At 37.7% G+C, this 18,866-nt stretch overlaps 1 protein-coding gene across 3 annotated transcripts in view; it reads right to left on the bottom strand.

Annotated features, from left to right (window-relative positions):
* Window positions 1–2,984: 2,984 nt before the first annotated feature.
* Alkbh8 (alkB homolog 8, tRNA methyltransferase) overlaps window positions 2,985–18,866 on the bottom strand; it is a 58,321-nt gene continuing 42,439 nt past the window's right edge. For all 3 annotated transcript variants that reach the window (XM_057767432.1, XM_057767431.1, XM_057767433.1), the window contains exons 11-12: window positions 10,553–10,702; window positions 2,985–5,888 (exon numbers count right to left, since the gene is read on the bottom strand). In XM_057767432.1, the coding sequence (XP_057623415.1) occupies window positions 5,331–5,888; window positions 10,553–10,702 (708 nt within the window). In that variant the 3' untranslated portion in view covers window positions 2,985–5,330. The remainder of the gene's footprint in view (window positions 5,889–10,552; window positions 10,703–18,866) is intronic.

The raw sequence follows: 18,866 nt of genomic DNA, 5'->3' as shown, positions 1-18,866 counted from the left end.
ACACACAGAAAGAAGGACCTCCTACACCATTAATTCAACAAAATTCTCTCACCATTAACATTTTAGATAGGTTTATGTGCTTTCTTCCTGATTTTGAACATCATCTTTACTCTAGGGCTATGATAATCTTTACTATATTGTTTCGATTTTAGCACATATTTTGTTATTTCAAATCCAGCACTTTTATTTTCTAAAAATCCCCATTTTCTTTTCTATAAACCAAAAGACAGAATAGACATTCTTTAAGATGCTTGTTACACATTTCTTATTAATTAATCAAACCTTTACATGCTTTTTTTTTTAAAGGTGGATTGTGGTCTGAAATGACATTTTATGTTTTTTTTTTTATTAACACAATTTTTTTCTTTTATTTGTATAAAGGTTTGGGAACCTATAAATAGAGCCACATCAGGTAGGGAAGCAAGAAAACCTGGAGCAACCTTTCCTTGTCACTACTTTTCCCCTCTTCTTTCTTTCAGAGGGCATTCAAAGGTTATGCCCAGCATGTCCAGCTTTTCCTCAGGAATTATCTTATTGTTATGGTTTACTAAAACTAAAGCCACATCAGTTACTTGTTGTCCTGCTGCCTACATGATTTGGAGTCCTCTAGTGTGTGTGTGAGCCTGTATCAGTCTAATGGTCCCTAAAGGGATTTCGTGATTACAATTGTTGCACTGTGTTCTGCTTACTTCTACTTTTATACAGACTGCACATCCTACTGCTCAGCAGTGGAAAGAATATCCAAATTGCTGGGGTTGTCGGGAGATGCATTATCTAGAAGATTAACGTGGGGTAGCACCATAGGAGACCCATGCCTGGTATCACAGAAGAGGGAAAAAAAAGGATAAATCAAAATTGCATTTGGACTGAAGAGTGGCAGCCCCAGGAAACAGACTATGCAGAAGAGAGAAGTTTCACACATTGATGTGGGACCCTGTATCCTTTCACAACACATGTAATTCAGCAGAAATTCTTGGATTTCTACCTCCAAATCTACAACCCAAAGCTTACTGTTCTCCTATGTACAATGCCAACACACTGGCTATAGAAAACCAATAATGACTTTTCATTTGGATTGTATTAAAAGCTTCCTGACTAGCCGGGCAGTGGTGGCGCACGCCTTTAATCCCAGCACTCGGGAGGCAGAGGCAAGCGGATCTCTGTGAGTTCGAGACCAGCCTGGTCTACAAGAGCTAGTTCCAGGACAGGCTCCAAAACCACAGAGAAACCCTGCCTCGAAAACCAAAAAACAAAACAAAACAAAACAAAAAAACCAAAAAAAAAAAAAAAAAAAAAAAGCTTCCTGACTGACCCTTCTACTTCCACTCTAATAGCTTTACTGTCAAATCTTCACACAGCAGCCAGAATTTCCTTTCAAAGTATAACTCAGGATGTCACTTGGTTCAAAGAGCTTACAATCTCAGAATGATAGCCAGCGATGTTTTGGCATACACTATACTGTCTCTGACCTTATTTCCAACTGGAAGCAACTCTCATTATCTGCATGTGGAGGGGAGGGGGGATTGTTCTGGAACCTCTGGAAGAGGTCAAAATCCAAAGAAACTCAAATCCATTATATAAAGTTAAATTTAAATGTATCTAGCACACATATTCCTATGACTTTAAATGATCTTTAGTTTACCTCTAATACTTAACACAGTATAAATATGATATGTATGTACTTGTTACACTGTTTTATTATTGTTTTAGATGGGGTTCTCTAGAAAAATTTAACCAATAGAATGTATATTTATTGTAAAATGGGTATTTGTTAGATTGGTTCACATGATGGAGTGTGTACTTGAACAAGAGCCATCTACAAACTGGAATGAAAAAGAAACCATTAGTTGCTCAGGTCATGATGCTGTCACAGCACCCAAGAAAAATTTATTTCAAGTCAGACATAGTCACAATGGTGTGTAGGAAGTCAGAAGCTATAAAAGCAATGCATGTTCACAGCCCCCATAAGATTATAACAATTTATATTTTCAAATTTTCAGTTAAAATTCTTCAAGTATGGAAAACATGAATCAAATTGACATAGTCCCATTATTATTTCTTAGCCTTTTAATTCACAGGGTTCTAATTTGAACTGCTTATATCCAAAATCATAAAATTTTAAAATGATAGGCAGACAGCCAATATTTCTAATCAAATTACTGCTCCTCTCATCCACCAGATGCTTTCATTCAAAAGCTGATATACAATAAAAGAGTGACTTATGAGACACAATACATCACAGTATCTTAATATTCTAATAAAACTTGAGATCATTTCCTTTATTAACTAAAGATAAATAATTTTTCAGAATTATAGTGATAATTGAAAAATTCTAATTGTAAGCTAGAGTTTGTATTTTCTCTTAGCTTATAACAATTGTTTTATGAAGAAATTAAAAATTATCTACTAAAGACTTTAGGAGAAGGCCACCAAGATGTTCACAGTGGCAGTTCTTTAGTCTCAAGGAAATGGCAATCCCAATAGTGGGGGTAGACAGCCTGAAGCTGTTGGAAATGGGAAGTAAAAAAGAAAAACCTACAAACACTTCTTAATTCTATGGAGAGAAAACATGCAGTAAGTCAAAATCAGGTCCCCCGGGGACAATGAACTTACTTCTTAACTATACTCACGACTGAGACCCAAGGATGCCATTTCAAAGGAGAAGAAATGATGGAAATGACACAAGGAAGAAATGTCTCTTATTTTTCTGTTTTACTTTTAGACGGGGTCTCACTATGTAACCCTAACCAGTTTTGACCTCTGGTGCTCAGGCTTCTGAGCAGCTAATACTATAGGTATGACACTATGCCTGTCTTTAAGCTTCTAAAATATCCAAAAATAAAGAAATATTCAAATTAGCCTAAAGAGCCTATATACACTTTAAAATTTTTCTTCTTATGGCCAATCAAACATGGCTAACTTGTTTACTTAGAAACTTAAGTTCACAAACAACATATTCAAATTTTGATTTAGGACCAGCTAACTTTGCTTTTTTTTTTTTTTTCTTTTTTATTTTTTCTTCTTCGAGACAGGGTTTCTCTGTGTAGCCCTTGCTGTCCTGGAACTTGCTCTGTGGACCAGAATGATCTTGAACTTACAGCAATCCTCCTGCCTCTGTCTTCTAAATGTTGATAATAAGACGTGGGCCATCACCACAGCTTTATATCTTTCTTTAACATGTATTTAACCAGATGTGGTAGCACATGCCTTTAATTCCAGCACTTGGCAGAAATGTATTTGAGACCAGCCTGATCATTTTAGCTAGTTCCAGCAAAGTTATAACTATAAAGTGAGATCTAGTAGATCCACTATATAAATATTTTTATTTTATGTGTGTGTGTGTAAGTACAAAGGTCGGAGGACAACTTGTTGGAGTCAGTTTTCACCTTTTACCAAGTGGGTACTGGTGACTGAACTCAGGCTTGGTGGCAAATGCCTTTATCAACTAAGCATCTTACTGGGGCATATGTTCCTTTAATAGAGTGGAGGCAGAGGCAGGCAGATCTCTGTGAGTTCGAGACCAGCCTGGTCTACAAGAGCTAGTTCCAGGACAGGCTCCAAAACCACAGAGAAACCCTGTCTCAAAAAACCAAAAAAAAAAAAAAAGAGTGGTTCTTATCTTTTCCTGTGCTTTGATTATTTAATACCTCCCTTCCTGTTGTAGGAATATATATAAAAATAAACTATAAATTTATTTTTATTACTACTTCATAACTGTAATCTTGCTACTTTTATGAATACTAATATAAATATATATTTCTAATGGCTTTATGCAACTCCTGTGAAAGTGTGGTTTGGCTACCAGGGGTCCTGTCCCACAGGTTGAGAACCACTGTTTTAATATATAAATAATATCTTAATTTTTTCAATATAAATAATATCAAACTATTCTTAGGCTGTTGTGTTACCAGGTCTGTTGTTATACCAAGTCTGGAGAGGTGAAAGCAGAGAACTGGGTACTTAGATTGAGACCAAACTGGACACATGAGATTCTCTCTCATTAATAGAAAAGAAAGAGAAAATTGTGTATTCAAATAGAAGTCTCATTTGAGAGTGTCTTACTATAATTTTTAATTTGTTAATTATAATGTTTATTAAATCAAGTTATGGTCTTAAAGCATGTGCATGTTGCTTTTAATTATGTTTTTTGATTGAGTCAATTAAAAAAATTATAAAAGTTTCTTCTTGGTCAATTCAGTCTGGCTAGATATTGATCAATTTTAGTAGTACTTTCCAAGGACATGCTTTTGGTTTCACGGACTAGATAAAAATACCTCCATTGTTCCTAGATTGGAACAAATGATGAATAAAAAAAACAGTCAATTCTGACTGAAAGAGCAAAGTTTGGTGTGGCTGATAACATTTTAACATTTGCAATTTAACTGTTAAAGAGAACTATTTGAGTTGTCTTTAGAACTTAAACCAATAGATGAGGAGTAGTAGTTCCTGGCAATTCATCAGTCAGGACTGGTAGTTATTTCAGCCATTAAAAAGTCATCTTTTTCTCATAGGTTAATATCCCTTTCAGCCTCCAATTTACTTTTTTATATGTCGTTTATGATTACCAGGAACATAATATTAACTTATTTGTTTGCTTCTGTCAGCCTCACCTTCCAGAAAGTAAGCTTCCTAGGAAGAAGGACTTTGCTCTTGTTTTCTGCTGCTATGTTTGTTTGTGGTGATAGGTATTAAATCCAGGGCTTCAATTAGTAACACCTGTTCTTTCACTGAGCTACAACCCACCCTCCTTTACTTGCTTACAGCTTCATTCCTAGTACTTAATAGTAAATAGTAGGAGTTCAATGAATATCTGTTGAATGAAGTTTCTATTAATCCTGAGAAATATGTGGCTAAAGTTTTACTGGGCATCCACAGTGTGCTAGAAAGATGGGGGGAGAAAGTTGCTATGATTTCCTTGGGAACAATCAGTTGTAGATAACACTTCAGATAGTGTCCTGTTGTCCAGGAGTCTTCAAGTCATTTAAAAGGTTACATAATTGCTTCATTTTGATCCTACATAGTTTAGGATCTTTATAAACACTTTATAAGAAAAGCTTAGCTTCAAAATGCTGTACACTTACACAAAGATCACAGACCTTTCACAAGTTAATGCCAATCACTTTTCAACATCATACTTACAGGCATGTAAGAGGAACCTGTGATTATGAAGTCAGCCAAAAATTGCAGACAGAATGTTACCTCGATAATCTCTGCTCTCAGTTTCCCTTTGGTGATGTCTCCCAAGGCTTCCTCATTATTTAAAGGGATAATTTATCCTCCTTCGAAGAAACAGATAGGCATTTTTTTTCTTTACACCTGATAAGTTCAGATCAGACCTTTTGAAGAACAACACACCAATTCCCCTCATCATAGTAGCTCTGTAGAATGCTAACATCACCCAGAGCCTGGCAGGAAGCCTCCAATTCTCCATTACAGAAAACATGGTAATAACGATGAAACACAGGACATGGGTCAAGGCATCCTGCTAAGCCAAAGGGCTCAATGGCTTTGTCTTTACCAGAATTTCTCTTGAGGTGCCATGGAACCAGCACATCTTGGGAATGAAAAGAAGTCCGGTTTGTATGAACAGGAAGCTCAGAATTAGGAACTTTCCTTGGCTTACATCCTTCCTCCTTGATATTAACAGTGGAGGGGACAGAAGATTCTAGGTCTTCACTATTTTCACCAGACATTTGATTTACTAGCAATCCTTCAGTGGCTATGACATTGTTTAGCTCCTCTTTATCTTGCAGGCAAGTTTTGCTTCCTCTAAGGTACTTAGATCTGTGATTTTTATATTCTTGTTCCATTGCCCAGACATATATGAGGGCCTTCCCACCAGGTCTCAGGAGACGGACAAGTTCTTGGAGAGCTGCCACTCTACGCTCCTAAAAGAAAATTTAAAATGAAATGATTATTATTTATCAATCCAGAGGAGAGAGAAAAAGGATGTGGAAAATTATAATTAAATGTAAGACTATGTGTAGGTGTCTCAAACTGTACATAAAACATCTGGCTAAGGCACTGGTAAGCAAGTCTGCAGACTAGACCTGAATGAATTTAATTCACAGTGTGGGAAATAGATTACAAGATGGAAACTAAAGACTCCCTGGCCTGAGAACACCAGGTTCTGAGTACAGTGAAGTCCTGGAATGCAGGGAACAGAATCACAGATAAAGGAGGAACTGCAGGGAAATGCGTCCAAAGTCTACATGCAAAGTCCTCTAAAGGTATCTTTGAGTCCCCATGCTGCATAAGCACTGGGTGGAATTCCAAGGAAATCAGCAAAAGAGCAGCTGGGAAGTTAGAAAGTAAAGCAAAGGTTTTAGCAATCATACAATGTTGGAGACAGAAGATGATCTTAGGGTCTTCGAGGTACAATGGCACAAATATAAACCAAGTTTAACTTGAAACTAAAGGGAGGAACAGAAAGAAGTAACTATAAACTGGCCACAATAGAGCAGAAAGTCAATCCCTAAAGAATTAAACTTATCAGTTTATATGTACTTGTTGGTCTTAATTTATTGCTCTGTGGAAACAGACAAACGAATCTATACCATTTAATATAAACTGTCAAGAAGTTATAATAATAATTTACATATTATTAATATAATTAATTATAAATATATATATTAATAATAATTGACGTTTACATAACTAGGCCTATGGGCATGGTTTTCTCTGGATATATGACCAAATAAAACTGAGGAGGGGATGTGCACTCTCTCTCTTGGGTGGTTGGAGCAGGAGCAAGCCTTGCAGTTGGTCCTCACCACCCTTGGGCAGAACAGTAGGACAATGGCAGCTGAATCAGCAGCTGCATCTAAGTCATTCTGTATTCATGAGTCTTTTTCCATTGTACCCCATAATAAATTATTAACCACACTTTGTGGGTTTTTGCATCAAATAACAATAATAATAACAATAACTATAATAATAATCTGGATGCATATTCAAAGCAATCATGACCAAAGCCCAAAAACCAGAGGCAAAGACAGACTAGAAAAATAAACCCCAAGCCAGAAGAAGGCACCAAGGTGTCCACCTCTACCACTTTACACCTTACTCCCTTTAGACAAAGGGTTCCTTGAACCTAGAACTAGCTAGACTGCCTGCTGGACTACCAGCCAGTAACGCCAGAAATCTTCCTATCTCTGTCAGTCTCAGCACTGGAGTTACAGGTGGGCATGTGAGGAGCATGCCCAGTTTTTATGTGGGTGCTAGGATCTGAACTCTGGCCTTCATGCTTGCACAGAAGTGCTATGAAGTACTGAGTCACTGCTCTAGCCCCAAGAATATTTTAGTATACATAAAAAGAAAGGGTGTATAACTACTGCTGGTGGAGAAGTAGGGGAGAGAAAGAGGGAGTGGGAAAGACAGAAGAAAAAGAAGAAGAAGAAGAAGAAGAAGAAGAAGGAGGAGGAGGAGGAGGAGGAGGAGGAGGAGGAGGAGGAGGAGGAAGAGGAGGAGGAAGAGGAGGAGGGAAGGGAGGGAGAGAGAGACAGACAGAGATTGATTTAATGAAATTCTTCCACTTTTTCAGTAGGAAAATAAACAGAACTTTCACTTTTTAAATTCTGGAGTATGTTTTTCACAGTTATTTGGATTCTTTGTAACTATCACTTACAGAAAGACAAAGAAGTAGCAAAATAGTTTTCACTTCAGAAAGACTGCCTGTGAAAGTCTATTTTCAACTGCTTATGTATTCTCAGAAACTTTACTCTCAGTTTTTATAGACATAAAAGGAGATATCTATTATTATTTCTATTAGGTTTAGACACTTTTTGCCACCTATTAACCACATGGTATGACCTCTGTCTCTCCTCCAGAGATACTCTGTTCACTATTATCTATCCTTTTATAAAAGATGTAAAATTATATATCACAACTTTCTAAGACCATGCAGTGTTTCAAGAAGACTCTGCTACAAAATTTGAGAAAATTCAAGTTCAGTGAGTAAGCTCCATAATCATTCCATTACTCCATTTCAGTGGTGTGGGAGGTCCTTCTGTATATGTGCTGCTTTAATTGGTTAATGAATAAAGAAGCAGCCTTGGACTGTGATAGGGCAGAGTAGAGCTAGGTGAGGAAAACTAAACTGAATGTTGGAAGAAAGAAGGTGGAGTCAGAGAGAAGCCATGTAGCCTCATCCAGGGACAGACATGCTGGGACCTTTCTGGTAAGCCACAGCCACATGGTGATACACAGAGTAATAGAAATGGGTTCGCCCAAGATATAAGTGCTAGCTAGCAATATGCTTAAGTGATTGGCCAAGCAGTGATTTAATAATAGAGTTTCTGTTTGATTATTTCATGGTCTGGGTGTCTGGGAACAAACAAGCAATCTTCTACAACATTTTAGTTTTTATATAGATTAAAAGCAAGATAACATATTTAACATGTATATTATTACTGGTCTTATCAATTGTTTTTTAAAGTTTCTCACATTTCTTTCAGTTGATTTGCTACTTGCTATAGTTTCCATTAATTCAAATAAAACCCAAGTGATGTACTACTTGGAAATAAGACTGGTTTTACACAATTGTTTTCATCCTAATGTTTTATAGTTATTGACCTCTATTTTCTGTAATATACTGGCTGTTATGCCATAGAAAAAGTTATTCTATATCCAACATAATTAAGAATTAAGCATTATGAATTAATTAAGAATTAAGCTAGGGAGATGGCATAGTACATAAAAGTTCTTGCTACTACCCAATGACCTGAATTCAACTCTGGAATGATGTAGGTGAGTCTTCCATCTATCTGTTGCTTTCATTGGTTAATTAATAAAGAAAACTGCTTAGCCTGATAGGTCAGAACATAGGTAGGCAGGGAAGACAGAATAGAATGCTGGGAGGAAGAAGGCAGTGCGACACACGTCTCTTCTCCAAGACGGACACAGGTTAAGATCCTTCCCGGTAAGCCATCACCTCGTGGTGCTACCCTCATTAATAGAAGATGTGAGAGTTAGCCAATAAGAGGCTAGAACTAATGGGCTGAGCAGTGTTTAAAAGTATACAGTTTCCGTGTAATTATTTCAGGGCAAAAGCTAGCCGGTGGCCAGGAGCTGGGCGGAAACGCAGCCTGCCACTCCAAACAACACTGGAAGGACAGAATTCACTCTTAAAGTTGTTCTCTGATCTACACATGTACCCTTTGGCAAGTGCACACTGACATCAACACACACACACACTCTCTAAAGTAAATAAATTTAAAATTTTAAATATCATTTCAATTACTTTGCAATGATCTAGATTATAAATATGTTAAAACAACGATTAACATGTGTCCAGTCAAAAATAAAACAAGAAAAGATTTATTTTCCATCTTAAAATGAGTAATAAAACCTCAAAGACTTTAAAATAACTAAGCTAATATGCTCATAAAACTAGAAAAATTTCAATGAAGACATAAAATCAATTTCAGAATAATACAAAACACATGAATTTTAATGGTAAATTACATATATCTGATTCACAGATAATTATTAAGCTAGAATTCAAGTCAGCACAAATTACCAAAAATGAAGCAGAAATTTAAAAGAGGGTAGCAAAATATAACATATATTTTCAATTCAGAATTCAAATTATAGTCAAAATAGTACTTTTAAAATAAAGAGTTTAATGACACAAAAAAGATATGCTGCCAATATTTAAACACTTAATACCTAAATAAATACTCAAATAAAAATAGCAAAGAGAATTCTTCAAGAAAGCTAGTCTTTCAGAAACCTTTAAAAGTGCTTTAAAGAAGGAAGACTAGAAAGAGTAAATCTTGAAAAGTACAAATAAATATCACACGCTTAAAGCAACAAAATTTATATAAAACAATAACACAGTGGAAATCAGAGGAGCTAAGTGTTATTCTGATGTCTTATATTGCTAGAAGGGCTAAGCCTAACAACTCAATTGTCATGGTAGATGTCATGGGTAGATATTGGGTACCATATTTAGTTATTAAAAATAACTAAAAACTTTATAAGCAGAAAGCAAAGGGAAGAGGAAAAACTACATGACGTAGATGAGGTAAGTAATCAAAGAAAACTGTTATCAGTTTTTATCATGTGGTAAAATGCCTGAGAAAAGCAATATAAAATGGAGATGTATTTTACTTCATAGACTTTAAGGTTTCAGTTCATGGCCATTTGGCTTCTTGTTCCTAAGGCTATGATGGGCTCTTCAGAGAAGACAGCATCCTGGCAGAGCTGCTCACCTGATGGCAGCCAGGTAGCAGAAAGAGGAAGGGGACCATGAAGAAATGTGCTATTCAAAGTCACTCTACTAGTGAGTTCCTTACTTCAAATCAGGCCCACTTCCTCAAAGTCTATACAGCATAAAGGATTCAATGAATTATCACACTGGTGTAGTTAGCACCCTCATGACCTAATCACCTCCCAATAGAGCCACCCCAGCTTGGGGCCAAGACTTTAATACACGAGCCTTTCTAATTTATTTTTGGAGGCTACTTCATGTTGAGACCTTGACAAAAAATAGGAAAATAAAAGAAAAAAATTAAGAAATTTTTTTGACAGAAGGAAAAGCAATACTCACCGCAGTTGAAAAATGATGAATGACAGCAATGGAGATGCAAGCATCAAAAGAGCCACTTCGGAACGGAATAGACAGTGCGTCACAGACTAAAGCCTGAAACCCCCTCTCTCTACAAATGTCCAAAAGGTTCTGGCTATGATCACACCCAATCTATGATAGGGAAAAAAATGTGTAACATTTAGTTTGCATAGCACAAGAGGTTTATTTTATACCTTAGACAAATCACACAAGCTTTACCTACCTAAACATACAATCATATTACAAGTCATAAGAGTCAGTACAAAGTCAGGACTATAGTCAGGAAAATCAGTCATTACCAAATAAAATAGAGAATTTAGGTCAGATATGGTGGTACACACCTGCATACTAGAAGCAGAGGCAGGCAAATCTCTACAAGTTCAAGCCTAGCCAGTATTACACAGTGAAATCCTGTTTGTTTGTTTTTTATTGTTGCTAAAGAATACTCCAATTTAAAAAGCTATTGAATCTTTTTTCTGTTAAAACCCTAGCTCTACAAAGAACATAGTGCCGAATTCACAATTTGTAAAACTGTGCTTGTTTAAACCTTTCTGTATAAGATAACCAACCTAAATGAATGGAGCCACTGAAGGCAGCAAGCAGAGCAAACATTCCACTTTCCCAAACAGGTAAAGTCAAATGAGTCCCATGACCACCTGATTCTGTGAAAGTGTCTGAGGGCTTCCCATCTTCAATACAGCTTTATGATTTCTGTTTAAATTTTCCTGTTTAGTTTTTATACACACACACACACACACACACACACACACACACAGTATAGCAATACTAAATTTGCTATATCTCTTATGTATAATTCAACATGGGAATGTCCCAAGTGACTATTAATAACAGCATTAGTACTGTTCCTAACTTTTCCTTTGATTTAAGATCCATGTCTGAATGATCACATTTATGTATTTCCATATATATCTGTATAATTTAGCTAATAAACACAAACTCAAAATAGAAACACCATTCAAATAATATACAGAATTTTATGTTTGTCACATCTCCTTACACTTAAATACAGTTCAAAAATAATCAGAGGACTGAAGTAGGCCCAGTTGTTACCAACAACCGAATCTGACTAAAAGTCAACAGAAAGACATCCAATCTGACTATAAAACAAAGCTTTAAAAATAGGGCTCAATTATTATTCAGAAGAAAGTTGCTAAGAACAATAAAGAAAACCGTAACAGAAGTCAATCCAAATAAAAGGAAATGTCTCTCTCCTCTTGCTAGATGCTTTGGACAGTTTGGACACAGCAGACCTTTTCAATAACAAGAAAGCACAGGCAATGTGCCATATAAATCTCAATGCCTGGTCAAGACTTTCATCTTTCATTTGTTCTACTGGAGCCTTCCACAGACCATAGTTAAATCATGTCTTTTTTTCCCTCCTCCTTTTATAAATACCAAGAATAGTATCAAGTACTTGAAATTCTTCATAATAATGCTACACAATGTCCACAACAGAGTAGAAAGACGGCCTATAAGCAAAAGCAGGAACTCAAGAACTCTTGCAAAGCTACATATTTCATTGTCTTGGATGGAGATCAAGAACATAAAAATTTACATTAGGCTTAAAAATATTTTCTAACTCTTATTTGTGTATGTATTGTGTATACACATGTGTGGTAGAAGGGCCATTTGTTGGTTCCCGGCCGCCCAGTTATCTTAGACTCGAAAAAAATCACACAGAAACTGTATTATTTACATCACTGCTTGGCCCATTAGCTCTAGTTTCTTATTGGCAAAGTCTTACACATGAATTTAACCCATTTCTATTAATCTGCGTATCGCCACGTGGCTGTGGTTTACCAGCTTAAGTTCCCAGCATCTATCTCCAGTGGCTCCATAGTTTCTCTCACTCTTCTTTTCTTCCTTCCAGCATTCTGTTTAGTTTTCCCTGTCTAGCCAAGTTCTGTCCTGCTACAGGCGCAAAGCGGTTTCTTTATTCATTAATGGTAATCAGAGCATACAGAGGGAAATCCCACATCACACATGTGTTCATGTTCATGTGCAGGCATGTAGGCATGCATGTATTTGTCTTTGCATTCCACCTTGCTTAATTCAGTGCTTCTGGTTTACAGCCCGGTATAGCAGGCTAGCTTATCCACAACCTTCCAAGAATATTCCTGTCTCTATCTCCCATCTCACTGAAGGAGAGGGTGAACTATAGACACCTGATACCATATCTGGATTTTATGTTTATTCTGAGAATTTCCACTCAAGTCCACTTGTTTGTGTGATAAACACTTTACTGACGGCCATATTCCCAACTGAAACTTCTTTATTTTTAAAATTTTCAAAGAAAAATAAAACAAATCAAAACCCTAAATATGTGACTATAGATGTATAAGTAAAACAAAAGAAATCATTAAAATTAAGTTCTATTTTCTACTATTAAAACCATAACTTTTAGAGCAAGGAAGGAATTGATGCTTACCTTACCAGGTGAGAAAGGAAAAAACAAAGAAACAAAAGCATGCACACCCTTCAGTGTGTCAGAGTGGAAAGTGGACAGCACAGAGCAGATTTCCAACCTCTTCTAAAATCAAAATGTCTCACAGCTGAAGCACGATTAATAAGAACTCAGAGATAGAAATTGGGGTTCAACCTAAAGGTCAGAAAAGCAAAAGAGCCAGCCACTAGCTCTTATCTCTACCTCAGTCCGAAATGGTGATTCTGCCTCCAGGAATCTCAGAATTAGACTGAGACTAAGAGCTGTCTCCTCCCATTTTGTTATCCTCTCTAGTTCTGGGATTAAGGGCGTGCATCACTACCACCTGGTTTCTATGGCAAACTAATGTGGCTACGGGCATTAAAGGTGTATGTCATTATGGCTACTGGGATTAAAGGTGCGTGCCATTGTGGCTACTGGGAGCAAAGATGTGTGCCATTGCTGCCTGATCTGTAAGGCTGGCCAATGTGGCTGTTTTACTTTTCTGATCCTCAGGCAAGATTCAGTTATTAAACTACAAATGAAATGACACTACAACAGTGTTGGCAGTGTGATAAAAACTCTCCTTATATTGTTGCTGACAATGCAAACTGGCAAGTCATTTAAAAAGCAATTAGTAACATTATCTTTAACTATGATCATAACAATGTCCACAATTTTTAGCTTAATAACCACTCTTTTCGAAGGCATTTTTAGAAATAACATAAATTATAGAAAAAGCTAACCAGACTAAGACCCACTGACCTATTTATGTGGAATTCACCTAGGCACATTCTTTGTAACATATCTTGAGTTAGTTATATTTCTATAGTAGAGATGACGGAATTTTCTGGCAAAGAAAGTATAGAATATAGTATAGAATAGTGAAGCCAGAATAGACCACAGACTTAAAAAACTGATCTTCTTATCTCCTAAATCTACATTTTCTCTTCTGTCACAATATCTTTCAACATACATGTCTGCATATAGTAAAAACTTTTTGTGTGTTTCTTATTATAGTATACATACTCAATAAGAAATCTACCATCCTAACAAAACTAAGTGCACAATAGGTTATTTGGATGTGTGCATGCATGCATGCACATGCTGTTGGAGGTGGAACCTAGAACCTAAAACTCACACTATGCCTCTGAGCTAAGATTCCAGTCTATCAGTTATTTAAAACAGCACTAAACTAAAATAACCATATATACAGAAATGTCATCTATTATAAATATTCTAAACTCCAGAAACTTAGAGACAATTAGTGTAACAGTGAGGATAAGTGATACGCATTATCAAATTCCATAAACTGACGCAAGCAGCGGTCACCGGCGGGCGCAGATGCGGCGGATGCGGGATAGTCCAGGCGTGAAACAGTGAAGCCCACACTGAGAGCAGAGCGCCCAACTACAATTAAATCAAGTAGGTTTTTTGGGGCCTGGCCTGCAGAGTGAGAGGCCTTTTATTGGCGAGGTCCATGGGCGAACGGGGAGCCTGGTCCTGTCCCTGAAGACCCTCCTGAGTGGGGAGAGTGTTCACAGAGGGACACAGGAAACGGAGCGGGGGCATTCCCCAACCCCATTGACCCCCCCAGTTAGCCTGCGAGGGCTGGTCCCCGCTGCTGGGGCTGCTCCTCCTCTGCTGCGACCTCTCTCTCCCTGGCACATCCCAGCTTGCGCTCAGGGCCCTCCTTCACTCCCCCTCCCTTCCCCGGGGCCACGGAATCACCCAGTATAGCCTGTTTGGGCGCTGGGTCGGAAGCTCGGGGCAGAGGGCAACGGGAGTTTCTCTGTTTTGGTGGCTGGCGTGCAGAGGGGTAGGCATTTTGTTGGCAAGGTCCCTGGCGAATGGGGAGCCTGGTCCTGGTCCTGAAGACCCTTCTGAGTGGTGAGAGAGATCTTGGCCCACGAAGGCAGCCAGGAAACGGAGCGAGGGCACTTTGTAAACGGGGCCCTTGGCCAGCTGGGAAACCTGTTCCTGTTTTAAAAGACACATTAGATAGCACTGATAGGAGCAGATGGGCAGGCGTCAAGGCAAGAATTCACCCAACAATCCGAAAAACAACATGAAAACACCAGAACCCAATGATCTTACAACAGAAGGACTTGAACACCCTAACACAGAAGAAGTGGAAAAAATTGACTTTATGAAAGCAATAGAGTCCCTTAAACAACATGTATAAAACGCCCTCATAGAAATGGATGAGAAGCGACCCCAAAAACTCTACCAAAGAACTCCTACAGCTGATAAACACCTTTGGTAATGTGGCAGGTTACAAGATCAACTCCAAAAAAATCAGTTGCCTTCCTATACACTAAGGATAAGGATGCAGAGGGGAAATCAGAGAAGCTTCACCTTTCACAATAGCCACAAATAGCATAAAATACCTTGGGGTAACTCTGACCAAGGAAGTGAAAGATATATTTGGCAAGAACTTTAAGTCTTTGAAGAAAGAAACTGAAGAGGACACCAGAAAATGGAAGGATCTCCCTTGCTCTTGGATTGGGAGGATAAACATAGTAAAACTGGCAATTCTACCAAAAGCAATCTATAGATTCAACGCAATCCCCATTAAAATCCCATCAAAATTCTTCACAGATCTGGAGAAGACAATAATCAACTTTATATGGAAAAACAAAAAACCCAGGATAGCCAAAACAATCTTATACAATAAAGGATTGTCTGGAGGCATTGCCATGCCTGACTTCAAACTCTATTACAGAGCTACAGTATTGAAAACAGCTTGGTATTGGCATAAAAACAGAGAAGTCGACCAATGGAATCAAATAGAAGACCCGGACTTTAACCCACAAACCTATGAACACCTGATTTTTGATAAAGGAGCTAAAAGTATACAATGGAAAAGAGAGCATCTTCAACAAATTGTGCTGGCAAAACTGGATGTCAATCTGTAGAAGAATGAAAATAGATCCAAATCTATCACCATGCACAAAACTCAAGTCCAAATGGATTAAAGACCTCAATATCAGTCCGAACACATTGAACCTGATAGAAGAGAAAGTGGGAAGTACTCTACAATATATGGGCACAGGAGACCACTTCCTACGTGTAACCCCAGCAGCACAGACATTAAGGGCATCATTGAATAAATGGGACCTCCTGAGACTGAGAAGCTTCTGTAAAGCAAAGGACACTGTCACTAAGACAAAAAGGCAACCCACTGACTGGGAGAAGATTTTCACCAACCCCGCAACTGACAAAGGTCTGATCTCCAAAATATATGAAGAACTCAAGAAACTAGACCGTAAAAGGCTAATCAACCCAATTATAAAATGGGGCACTGAGCTGAACAGATAATTCTCAACAGAAGAAGCTCAAATGGCCAAAAGACACTTAAGGTCATGCTCAACTTCCTTAGCAATCAGGGAAATGCAAATCAAGACAACATTAAGATACCATCTTACAACTGTCAGAATGACTAAAATCAAAAACACCAATGATAGCCTTTGCTGGAGAGGTTGTGGAGAAAGGGGTACACTCATCCATTGCTGGTGGGAATGCAAACTTGTGCAACCACTTTGGAAAGCAGTGTGGCGGTTTCTCAGGAAAGTCGGAATCAACTTACCCCTGGACCCAGCAATACCACTCTTGGGAATATACCCAAGAAATGCCTTATCATAAAACAAAAGTATATGCTCAACTATGTTCATAGCAGCATTGTTTGTAATAGCCAGAACCTGGAAACAACCTAGATGCCCTTCAATGGAAGAATGAATGAAGAAAGTATGGAATATATACATATTAGAGTACTACTCAGCAGTAAAAAACAATGACTTCCTGAATTTTGCATGCAAATGGACGGAAATAGAAAACACTATCCTGAGTGAGGTAAGCCAGACCCAAAAAGAGGAACATGGGATGTACTCACTCATATTTGGTTTCTAGCCATAAATAAAGGACATTGAGCCTAATCCTAGAGAAGCTAAATAAGAAGGTGAACCCAAAGAAAAACATATAGGCCTCCTCCTGAATATTAACCTTCATCAGGCGATGAAAGGAGACAGAGACAGAGATCCACATTGGAGCACCGGACTGAAATCTCAAGGTCCAAATCAGGAGCAGAAGGAGAGAGAGCAGGAGCAAGGAACTCAGGACCGCGAGGGGTGCACCCACACACTGAAACAATGGGGATGTTTTATCAGGAACTCACCAAGGCCAGCTGGCCTGGGTCTGAAAAAACATGATATAAAACCAGACTCGCTGAACATAGTGGACACTGAGGAGTACTGAGAACTCAAGAACAATGGCAATGGGTTTTTGATCCTACTGCACGTACTGGCTTTTTGGGAGCCTAGGCAGTTTGGATGCTCACCTTACTAGACCTGGATGGAGGTGGGTGGTCCTTGGACTTCCCACAGGGCAGGGAACCCTGATTGCTTTTTGGGCTGACGAGGGAGGGGGACTATATCGGGGGAGGGGGAGGGAAATGGGAGGCGGTGGCGGGGAGGAGGCAGAAATCTTTAATAAATAAATAAATAAATTCCATAAACTATAGTATAAAATATTTATGAGAAAAAGAATTAGAAAATATACACATTATAAACTGGCTTATTAGGGTAATATGAATACAGGTAGATAAATATCTTTCAACAATATTCTGAATAGGGCTTTGTTTTTCTTAAAAATATACACCATTTGGGCTACAGAGATGGCTCAGCAATTAAGAGCCCCTGCTACTCTTGCAGAGGACATGGGTTTGATACCCAGTACCCATACATGGTGGCTAGTTATCTGTTACAAAACTCCAATTCCTGGGGATCCAATTCCCATTACTGGCATTTAATAACAACAGTTTTGCACATAGTGCATGTACATACACATAGACAAAACACAAACATACAAAAAGTAAGTAAATACTTTTTTAAAACAAGAATATATATATATATATGTATATACATATACACACAAAAGTTTTAAAACTATGAAGAAAACATTACAGCTAGAGAGATAATTCAGTGGTTAACAGCACACACTGCTCTTAAAGAGGATTTGAGTTCAGTTCCCAGCACCCTCATTGGATGGCTCACAACCACCTCTAACTCTAGCTAGCTCCAGGGGATCCAATGACCTCTTTTAGCCTACATAAGCATTGCACTCACATACCTAAATCCATGTTCAGACACATAAATTACAACTTTAAATACTATTTATAAAAGATTCAATTGTAGAGAAATTAAAATGGCAATACACAAAATACAGAGAAATACAGTTTAAAAGCAAGAAAAGGAGATACTAAAGACTACATTTGAGTTCCAACTTCAGTATAGTATAAGTTGAGGTTGGATATTATGATATCCAGCTGTGTTTATCAAAAAATTGGATTGTAATTTTCTTTTTGTTTTTGTGTCTTCATATGGTTTTGGATCAGTGTAATACTGACTTACTGAACACATTTGGTAGTGTTCCTTCACTATTTTGTGGAACAAGTTATGAAGAATTTGTATGAGGTCTTCATTGAAAGTTTGACAGAATTCAACAATGAATGTCTCTGGTCCTGGGTGTTCCTTTCACAGAATGCTTTTGATTATAACTTTGAGCTCATTGACTATTGTGGGTCTGCAATATCTTCTGGCTTTAATTTGGTATGCATCTAGAAATTTGTTTAGACTAACAATTTTCATAGTAATTTCTAATTAATATTCTGTACTTTATTGGAATATTTGGTGAATAACACTCTAATCACAAAATAAATTTGTGTGTTTTCCCTCTTTCTTTTTTGTCAGAAAGCAGAGTCCATTCTGAAACCTTTTTGAATAAGTTTTTAAGAAGTTAACACTCTGCAAGCATGGTAGGACATGCCTTTAATCCTAGGACTTAGGGCACAGAGGC

This window comes from Chionomys nivalis, chromosome 4 (assembly GCF_950005125.1).
Source record: "Chionomys nivalis chromosome 4, mChiNiv1.1, whole genome shotgun sequence".
NCBI classification, from domain to species: Eukaryota; Metazoa; Chordata; class Mammalia; order Rodentia; family Cricetidae; genus Chionomys; species Chionomys nivalis.
Note: the sequence above shows the minus strand (reverse complement) of the source record. Positions and strands in the feature narration are given on the sequence as shown.